The sequence below is a fragment of the Mus caroli genome, chromosome 7 (assembly GCF_900094665.2).
Source record: "Mus caroli chromosome 7, CAROLI_EIJ_v1.1, whole genome shotgun sequence".
Lineage (NCBI taxonomy): Eukaryota > Metazoa > Chordata > Mammalia > Rodentia > Muridae > Mus > Mus caroli.
Genome location: NC_034576.1, coordinates 110,247,117 through 110,257,617, shown reverse-complemented (window position 1 = coordinate 110,257,617; position 10,501 = coordinate 110,247,117). Strand labels below are relative to the sequence as shown.

The following is a 10,501-nucleotide window of genomic DNA, read 5'->3' as shown; positions in this document are numbered from 1 at the left end:
ATAGTTGTGTCAGTATCTTCTACATCTGAGATTTTCTCTTCTATTTCTTGTATTCTATTGGTGATGCTTACATCTGTAATTCCTGACCTCTTTCCTAGGTTTTTCATTTCAATGATTGCTCCATTTGTGTTTTTTTCTTTTTATTGTTTCTACCTCCAGTTTTAGGTCTCGATCATTTTGTTCAATTCTTTCACCTGTTTGATTATGGTTTTCTGTATTTCTTTCAGTGAGTTATTTATATCCTCCTTGAGGGACTCTATTTTCATCATGAGATGGGATTTTAGATAAGCTTCCTGATTTTCAAGTGTGCTGGTGTATTCAGGGCTTGCTGTGGTGGGGGAAACTGGGTTCTAATGATGCCCGTGTATGGCTTCTGTTGCTTATGGTCTTGTGCTTGCCTCTCTCCACCTTGTTATCCCTGATGTTTGCTGGTCTTGGTGACTCTGTGTGGAATCTGCCTTTTTTATTCCTGGGCTGCTTCAGATCTTCTGGTAGGCCTGTGGCCCTGGCTGTAGCAGACCTCTTTTGTGACCTTGCCACTGTGGGCATGTCTGCTGGTGACCTCTTACTCTGGCTGAGGTGGCTCTTCTGGGAGGCCTTCTGGGAGACCTTCAGCCTGTGGGGTCTTGAGAGGAGCAGTCAAGTCATTATTCTGTGTGTAGCTGTTCTCCAGAGAGCCCTTCAGACTGTGCCTTCAGTTGCCTTGCATGCATCAGAACTCCTGGGATGCCTACCGGATGTGGTGTCTTTAGGGAAGCAGATAAGCTGATGATCTGCCCTGACAGAAGGTGCAGACCAGAAGGGGAGTGGAATTCTGGAGGTGGAGGTTTGGGGAGGTTATGTGTCTAGAGTCTACTGGGCTCCCAGTGGCTGTGGGCCTTCATGAGGATCACTTACCAGTTGTCCTAAATGCAGTGGAACTCCTGGGATGCTTTTAGGCTATGGTGTCTTCAGGGAAGCAGACAAGCTATCGATATGCACCAGTAGAAGGCCAGCTTTGTTGTTCTTCATACATGAATTTCTAAGTTGTTTGTATATCATCTTTATCTAATCTTAGTCTAGAGTTTTTAATCTTACCATAATGTAAGTTTTCAAATTATTCCTTAAATATTATCTGGATATCCTTGTATCTGTTGCTATGTATCTCCTTTCACCTCTAATTTCATTGTTACTTTTGGCCAGTTTGAAAGGGGTTTGTCTATGTTGGTTTTTTGTTTTGTTTTGTTTTGATTTTTAAGAAACAGCCACTTTATTCAATCATTCTTTATATTATTTTCATTTCCATTTCATTAATTTTAACCTGATATTTATTATGTCTTTCTGGGCATTGATTTTAGTTGGATTTTCTTGTATTTATATGTCCCTTCAATGCCCTCATTCACGTTTACTAATTTCTTGACCTTAGTCTTTATCAGGTATTCCAAGTGACAAGGCAACCAAGTAGAATAAAAGGGTCCCAAAGGTAGGCCACAGAGTCAAAATAGGCCCCTGCTCCCACTGTTAGCAGGCCCACATGAAGACAAAGCTGCACAACTATTACACATATAGAGAGAAACTCGGTCAGTTCTCTCAGACTTTTATCATCAAAGGATGTTATAGTTTATCAAAGGCTTATTGTGCATGTAGATACATGTAGGTGATTATATGCTTTCTGTCCTTTATACATGTAGAAGGCTATATTTATTGATTCAGATATTCCTGCATCTCAAAGATGAAGATTACTTGATCATGGTGTATAACTTTTTAATATGTCCTTGAATTTGTTATGCAAATGAGTTTTGAAAATTTTGTGACTGTGTTTGTTGCAGATAGCCCTGGGGCTAATTGTATTTTATGTTAATTCTGTTCTCCTATGAAGGGCTGCAAACAAGGAATGAGTCAGCACTCAGGTGATTTTCTCTAAACCTTCTTCCCACCTTAATTTATAAAATAAAGGCTAGAGCTGGTGATTGGGCAGAGAAAGAGGGGATGGTGAAGCTGATAGTTTTGAGAGTGAGAGAGAAGATGACTAAGGAGGAGGAAGAAGGTAAGTGGAGCAAAAGCACTTAGCCTGGAGAAACTGCAAATTATAAGGAGTGTAGTGGTAGATCTGCCCAATCTAGCCGCACAGCATGTATTCATATTAATTGAGTTGTATTTTCATTGTCCGGGCTTATTTGGGTTGGAGATTTACCACAACATGTGTTCATCAGAGATGTTGACCTGTAATTTTCTCTTTTATTGACTATTTATTTGGGTATCATGATAATAATGGTTTCATAAAATGAATTTGGAAACAGCACTTCATTTTCATTTTACAGAATAAGAAAACATAGTAAAGATATCTTAAATGAATAACTTCACAGTGAATGTTAAAGCCTTGAAGAAAAAAAAAAGAACATGCAAAATTAAAACCAGTAAATGGAAAGAGATAATTAAGATCAAGAAAAGAAGCATGAAACAGAAGACACCCAGAAACATGTCAGCCACCAGGTGTTGGTAGATGGGCAATACGATGAGCAAGTATGTGGGAGATACTTGGGAGAGCAAAAAAGGGGGAATGGTTTCTTTCCTATGAAGAGAGGAGTAGTTGGAAGCATGAGGGTGATGAGGGTGAAGAATAGCCTGATGTGAGATGCATGTGCTTCCACCGAGTCCATGGTGAGATTCCAGTCTGTACTCCTGAGGGCCATGTCTGGGTATGTGGCCCTGAAGCAGCACTGGTCTGTGTCAATGTCCATGGCCCATGTTACCACCATGAACCATGCAGACATCCCTGGTTTTAACTGCCTCCTTGGTCCATCTTGAAAGCTGAGGCCTGCACAGAGCTGGCTCCACCCCTCACTGGCTGCAACATATGGGAAAGATGTCCATACCCCTTCCCTGGGCAGTGAATGAGAAGTGACCTGATTGTAGAACACCAGAGAACCAGTCCTACCCCTTGCCAGCTAAAGCAAGCTGGGAAAAACAGGAGAGCTAGCCTTTGTGGTGCTGGTGTAGGAAAGATAGCAAGGTGAACAACTCAGCCACTACCCAGGCCCAGATCCAGGGTTTTGAGTTGTTCTGCCCCAACATTTTACCCCATCTATGAACTGCTAGATAATGTGAAGGTTCTGGTCCTACAGATCCAAAGCAAGATTTTCATGGCACAGAACAACAACAGGGTGTATGAGAGGAGTCTGGGGAGGATATTTATAGTGTGGCCGAAGCTAGAGGCCTCAAACCAGACTAATGACTCATTGCAATGAACATTTGTAAATAAAGCTATTTGGTCAAAAGGATATTCTGTGTGACACATCATGAAACAGTGCAGCTTCCATACCAAGGTGGATTTTTTTTTTATTTTTTAACTTTTATGTATTTATTTTTGTTAATTTTTATTTTGAGGGGGAGGTTGCAAGAACAAAGGGTAGATATAAAGGGGTGGGTAAATAAATGTGATTGGTGTGCATGCTGCATAATTCACAGAGAATCAATAACAAGTTAAAAGTAATGATTTTTTAAATTAAAAAATATGTAAAATATAAAAAAATAGAATGGAATTAATCAAATGGAAATAAAAAGGCAATTAAATGAACTGATAAAACAAAGAATTGGTTCTTCAAAGGGATAAACAAAATGGACAGATTTTATCCAACATAACCAAAAGAGGTTGAGAAAACCCAACTAATAAAATTAGAGAAAAAAATAGAAACATTACAATGAATACCAATGAAATTCAGAAAACCAATACTTGGAAATTTGAAAAGAAATGGATGGATTTCTAGGTGACAATTATATATCAGAAATATGCAAATCAAAGCAACTCTGAGATTATACCTCATACCAGCCAGAATGGCTAAGATCAAAAACTCAGGTGATGCTGGGCAGTGGTGGCAGACACCTTTAATCCCAGCACTTTGGAGGCAGAGGCAGGCCAATTTCTGAGTTCAAGGCCAGCCTGGTTTACAAAGTGAGTTCCAGGACAGCCAGTGCTATACAGAGAAACCCTGTTTCGAAAAACCAAAACAACAACAACAAAAAAAAACCCAAAACAAACAAACAAAAAAAAACAAAACAAAACAAACAAACAAAAGACAGGTGACAGCAAATGCTGGCAAGGATGTGAAGAAAGAGGAACAGTTCCCCATTGCTGGTGGAAATGCACACTGGTACAACCACTTTGGAAATCAGTCTGGTGGTTACTCAGAAAATTGTACATAGTACTTATTACCTGAGGACCCAGTTATACCATTCCTGGCATATACCCAGAAGATGCTCCAACATGTAATAAGGACACGTGCTCCACTATGTTCATAGCAGGTATATTTATGATAGCCAGAAGATGGAAACACCCAGATGTCCCTCAACAGAGGAATGGATACAGAACATGTGGTACACAATGGAATACTACTCAGCTATTAAAAATAATGACTTCATGAAATTTTTTGACAAATGGATGGATCTAGAAAATATCCTAAGTGGGGTAACTCAGTTACAAAACAACACACATGGTATGCACTCACTGATAAGTGGATATTAGGCAAAGAGCATGGAACACCCACAATACAACTCATGGACCACATGAAGCTCAAGAGGAAGGAAGACCAAAGAGTGGATGTTTCAGTCCTACTTAGAAGGGAGAACAAAATAATGAAGGGAAGTAGTGGGAAGGAGGGACTTGGGAGAAAGAGAAGGGGGTGGGGAAAGAGGGGAAGAATCAGGTATGGAAGGAGATGGAGATGTACAGAAAATTGAACAGAGGTGTGTAGCAATAAAGGATGGGGAACTGGTGGTAGCAACCAGAAAGTCCAAGACACAGGTAAAGCAAGAGCCTCCCAGGACCCCCTGGGATGGCATTATCTGAAATACCCCACAAAGGGGAGGGAGAACCTGTCAAGACAATAACCAGAGTTTAGGCATGGCCCCCTGGTTGAGGGATGGGGCCACCCACTCATCTCCAAATTTTTAACCCAGAATTGTTCCTGTCTAAAGGAAATACAGGGACAAAGAGTGTAACAGAAACCAAAGGAAAGGCAATCCAGAGATTGCCCCACCTGAGAATCCATCCTATATGCAGACACCAAACCCAGACACTATTGAGGATGCCAAGAATGCTGACAGGCTCCTGATAACAGCTGTCTCCTGGGAGGCTCTGCCAGATCCTGACCAATACAGATTCGGGTGTATACAGCCAAACATTGGATTGTGCGCCAGGACCCCGGTGGGGAAGTTAGGGCAAGGACTACAGGAGTTGAAGGGGTTTGCTTCCTCATAAGAACAATAATATCAACCAACCAGACCCCCATAGCTCCCAGGGACTAAACCACCAACCAAAGATTACACAGGGGGTACCCATGACTCCAGCTAGATATGTAGCAGAGGATTGCCTTATCTGGCATCACTGGGAGGGGTGCCCCTTGGTCCAGTGGCAGCTTGATGATGTAGGATAGGGGAATGCTAGGCTGCTGAAGGAGGAGTGGGTGGGCATGTGGGGGATATAAGAGACTTGTGGAGGGGAAATTGGGAAAGGGAATAACATTTGAAATGTAAATAAGTAAAATAACCAATAAAAAAATGAAAAAATAAGATATATAAACAATTGTGTAAAGAGCACCAAAACTTGCAATGCTAGGTTGCTGGGCCATTGGTTGTGTTTCTTACATGAGACATTCAACTACATGGAATTAGTTAATGGATATAAAATGAGTAAATTTAAAGCACATTATTAACTAACTCTGCCTATTATGAAAAAAGGCGTTTTGGACACAGGAAAGTCAACTAAGACAACTATTACAATGGAGAAATTGAGCAAAGCATCACTGTTAAAAAGGGATGTAGGGACTAAGATCAAGAGGACTTAGGCCTGACAAGATCTTAAGAAGTCAGTCAGCTTACTAAGCAATGGCCAGTGACTATAGACATGGTTAATTTTAGGTATCTGGGCCTAAATGAAGAAACAGGAAAGGCAGAAACAGGTGAGAACTTGAGGTTATCCCTAAGGTGTTAATTCCTGGTGACAGTAGTACTTCAGATCCTGTGTTGTGTATAAGTCCTCAGTGATTGTGACACTATACATAAGATCTTCACAAGCTCGAGTCAGCCAAGTTCCCAGCATGAGCAGTGGAGGTGAGTGTGGAGTCCCACCCTTTACTGAAGTCTATTGCAAATTAATAGCTCTTGAGAGGAGAACCAATTTTCTTGAAGGGTGTGTTCCTTGCAGGTCAACTATCCACACCCACAAGTCTATGGGCAGTATAAAATTGGCTTGATGGATTTTTTTAAATGATAACAAAGTTATGTGGATAGAAAGGGATGTGGCTATGGGAGCACTTGTGGTGAATAAAATCAAAATATTTTATGTAAACGTCTCAAAATTAATAAAATAATTATTTTTTTTAAATTACATATACCAAGTGAAAGAAATCTGTTACACTTTTAAATAGTCAGTTGAGTACCCATTAATCTGAAATACTGATATAAACATCAAACTATTCACCTTTCAGATAATTTGTTATACTTCTAATAACTAACAAATGAGAGTGCACTTATGTTTACACAAACAAAAGAATGAGGATTGCTATAGTCCTTGAAGATTACTTATATTTGTGTTACAGTTGTTTGAAATAAACAATTCAATAGTAATTAGAGACTGCTATAATGATCCCTGGTGTGTTCCATGTCACCTTTGATTCTATAGAATCACACTCATCAGGGAGATCTTCGGAAAAAAAAAAAACAATAATAAAAGAAAGCTTAGAGTTCTATGATCGTAGCTTTGGATTTCTGTCAGCATTCTGAACTGATTCTTATTTCAGGAGGTGAGATTTAGGAATTTGTAAATTAATTGGTTTCCCATTACTGCTGATAGATATGTGTATGTGTTCTTCAAAATTGTGTTCATAAGCTATCACTTAGAGACTGTAAACACAATTCAGCATTCACTTAGCATCTTTCACTGTATTAAATCTGTTTTTCTTTAACTTAAATGGAGTTAATTTAAATTATTGTGGCTAAATAGGCATAATTCAGTTTATCAATATTCCTCATTTATACAACTATAATATAAGAATCTGATATAGGTTTAACAACATCTAAACTTAGCACTCAAACATAGTGTTAAAAAATTACTGCCATTGAAATAAGTTGACATGAGAGTTCTATATCAAAATATCTTCTGGAAAACCTACTTTGTGTATTATTCGAATTCCAACAGCATTGCAGACAACTAGACACTTTGGATAATGGGTAGGATATAAAGGCAAGAATCTTGGGAGATGGGTCAACCTGGCCCCTACCTATGTAAACCTAGGTTCACTTTCTAACTGTCTAGTATCCTAATATATTGACTAATACAATGTTCTAAAAGTCACATTCTTTTCCGGTAGGCTGCAGTTAAATATTATGTGAAGAAATGATTGTGTACAGATAAATATACAACATCAAAATTTAGTTCTGAATATTCATGTCACATTTTGCATAAATAGATTGACATTTCAAATAAATGAAGTAATGATTTAACTGGTATTATCTAGAATAATAATTTTATGCACAGATTTCATTTCAAAATTCTTTCTTATCCTTTCAATAAGATTCTATAACATTGTTGATTTTTTTAAAGTCTTGTTCAATGGACAGACATTGTAAACTATGTAAATAACTAGAAACCTTTTTATACATTGGCCATTAAAACTGAAATCTAACCTATTTTCTTCCCATTCACCAGATATCCAATTCCATTGTAACTATTAAGTAATTTCACTTGAAAAAATTTACAAAAAGAATAAACTAAATTCAATCTGTAGATTCACATTCTGACTTCATTAATACCTAGACAATTTTAGGGAAGTTACTAGGTATTTTCCAACTTACTTTCCTCATCAATAAATTACACTTAACCATTTCATGAATATTTAAAAAGAATTAGATATAAAATGGTAATTCTGTGTCTATCATCTAGAAAGCATGACATAAATGTTAGCTGCTACTCAGGTTCCAGTGTCCCATCCTGGACATATACAACTTTGGGATTTTTCTTTTTTGTTTGTTTGGTATACCAAAAAATTTAAATATTATTAAACATTTCATTATCTAATCCTTGCATTAACAGAATGTTTATGAAAACAATGAAACACAATACTTCGAACATGTTTCCTGTTGTTCCACCTAGAAATATTAAACTATAGCAATGCATTGCACATAAACCTATAAACATTGGAGCACAATTCTTAGTATAAAATAAAACAAAATTTAAGTTCAATTTTTAATAATGCACTTGTTTATAGTAACTTCCATCTATGAACTAATGAGAATGGCATATCTATGAATTTCTTTCTGGAATGTCTCCATTACAGCATTGATCTGGCAACAGCTATACTATCTCATGGCTTTCCAGGAGGATGGGAACCACACTGCAGTGACAGAGTTCATTTTATTTGGATTAACAGATGATCCAGTTCTTAGAGTCATCCTCTTTATCATCATCCTGTGCATCTACCTGGTGACTGTGTCTGGGAACCTCAGCACCATCCTTCTCATCAGAGTCTCTTCCCAGCTCCATCACCCCATGTACTTTTTCCTCAGCCACTTGGCTTTTGCTGACATAGGTTACTCCTCTTCTGTCACACCCAATATGCTTGTCAACTTCCTGGTGGAAAGACATACAATCTCCTACATTGGTTGTGCCATCCAGCTAGGTTCTGTTGTCTTCTTTGGATCAAGTGAATGCTTCATTCTGGCTGCCATGGCTTATGATCGCTTCATGGCAATCTGCAACCCACTGCTTTATTCAACCAAAATGTCCACACAAGTCTGTGTCCAATTGCTCTTAATTGCTTACATAGGTGGTTTTCTTAACACATGGTCTTTCACTATATGTTTCTATTCGTTAGTCTTCTGTGGACCCAATGGTGTCAATCACTTTTTCTGTGATTTTGCTCCATTAATAGAACTTTCCTGTTCTGATGTCAGTGTCCCTGCAACTGTTCCTTCATTCACAGCTGGATCCATCATTGTTGTGACAGTGATCGTCATAGCCATCTCCTACATCTACATCCTCATCACCATCGTGAAGATGCACTCCACTGAGGGTCGACAGAAGGCCTTCTCCACCTGCACCTCCCACCTCACTGCAGTCACTCTGTTCTATGGGACCATCACATTCATTTATGTGATGCCCAAGTCCAGCTTCTCCACTGACCAGAACAAGGTGGTATCTGTGTTCTACATGGTAGTGATCCCCATGTTGAATCCCCTCATCTATAGCCTCAGAAATAATGAGATTAAGGGTGCTCTGAAGAGACAGATAGGCAGAAAAATATTTTCTTAGAGACATCCTTTGTTCTGTGGGATGTGCCATTGTAGGAGCACACCAAACTCTAAGATTAAATCTTTCCTTAAACCCTTAAATATGCTGACATTCTTCACTTCCTAAGATTGCTTCTCATGAAGTAACTCTGCTGCTGTGTGCTTTTTCATCACTTAAGAAATATCAAGTCACAGAATTAACATACCCATCATCTCAAATCTTTTTATGTTAGAAATATTGCAACGTGTCTTCAAACAAATTTATAGCATATTATAAATACTATTAATTATCTCTTGCTGTTCAGTAGGTCAGCAGACTTTAATTTTATATAATTATGTCCTTTGTTCTCTTTGACCTCTGTATCTATTGTCCACACATCCTGCCTGATAACCAACAGTGTACCCTCTCTGTGAATTTGAATGTTAAAAAATTTTACATGACTGAGATTCTGAAATGTTTTTCATTCTACACCTGGATTTTTTTCAATAGCACAATGAACTCAAATTCCATCCATACTGCCAAAGGTAGAAAGCAACTATATTGAGGCCTGTGTGTGTGTGTGTGTGTGTGTGTGTGTGTGTGTGTGTTTGAATTTCTTTATACATTCATTACTGATAGACCCTTAATTTGTTTCTATAGCTTGAGTATCCTAACTGAAATTGATTTTCTTTTTTTCTTTTTTTTTTTTNTTTTTTTTTTTTTTTTGGTTTTTCAAGACAGGGTTTCTCTGTATAGCCCTGGCTGTCCTGGAACTCACTTTGTAGACCAGGCTGGCCTCGAACTGAAATTGATTTTCTGAATGGTGTATCCTTGTGAATTGTTACTTCACTTCATTTAAGTGTGTACCCATGAAAGGAATTGCTAGGTCACATGGTTAGACTGCTTAAAGGTTCTATACAGTTCGCATACTGGTACAGTTCGCATACTGGCCATGCCAACACTGTACAGAAGCTTTGTTTTCCCTACTTACTACTCTCATCAACACTTGTCATTTATCTTTTTCTTTGGTGTGTCAAAATCAATTTCCACTTTTACACTAATAAAAGAGCTGCACAATAATAGCTTCATTGATCAAATTCCAGCTCCCAATTCCAAAGGATGTGTGACGAGGAGAAAGAAGTATGAGAAAGTATACAAGACCACGTTCTTACAGACTGCTGCAGTTTGAGGCAGCTCCTGGGAGTGAGGAAATTTACAGGCCATGGAATACAGGAGGCAGGTGATAATGAGTCCCAG

General features: G+C 38.4%; 1 protein-coding gene across 1 annotated transcript; it reads left to right on the top strand.

The window, feature by feature from the left end:
* The first annotated feature begins 8,281 nt into the window (after positions 1-8,281).
* Positions 8,282-9,382, top strand: LOC110297566 (olfactory receptor 478). Its single transcript, XM_021166367.2, has one exon. It carries the CDS (start codon positions 8,342-8,344, stop codon positions 9,284-9,286), a length of 945 nt encoding a protein of 314 aa, XP_021022026.1. The 5' UTR covers positions 8,282-8,341; the 3' UTR covers positions 9,287-9,382.
* The last annotated feature ends 1,119 nt before the right edge of the window (positions 9,383-10,501 follow it).

Bases quoted from the DNA above. Each gene is read 5' to 3' on its own strand.
- LOC110297566 (XM_021166367.2), top strand. From the start codon at position 8,342: ATGGCTTTCCAGGAGGATGGGAACCACACTGCAGTGACAGAGTTCATT.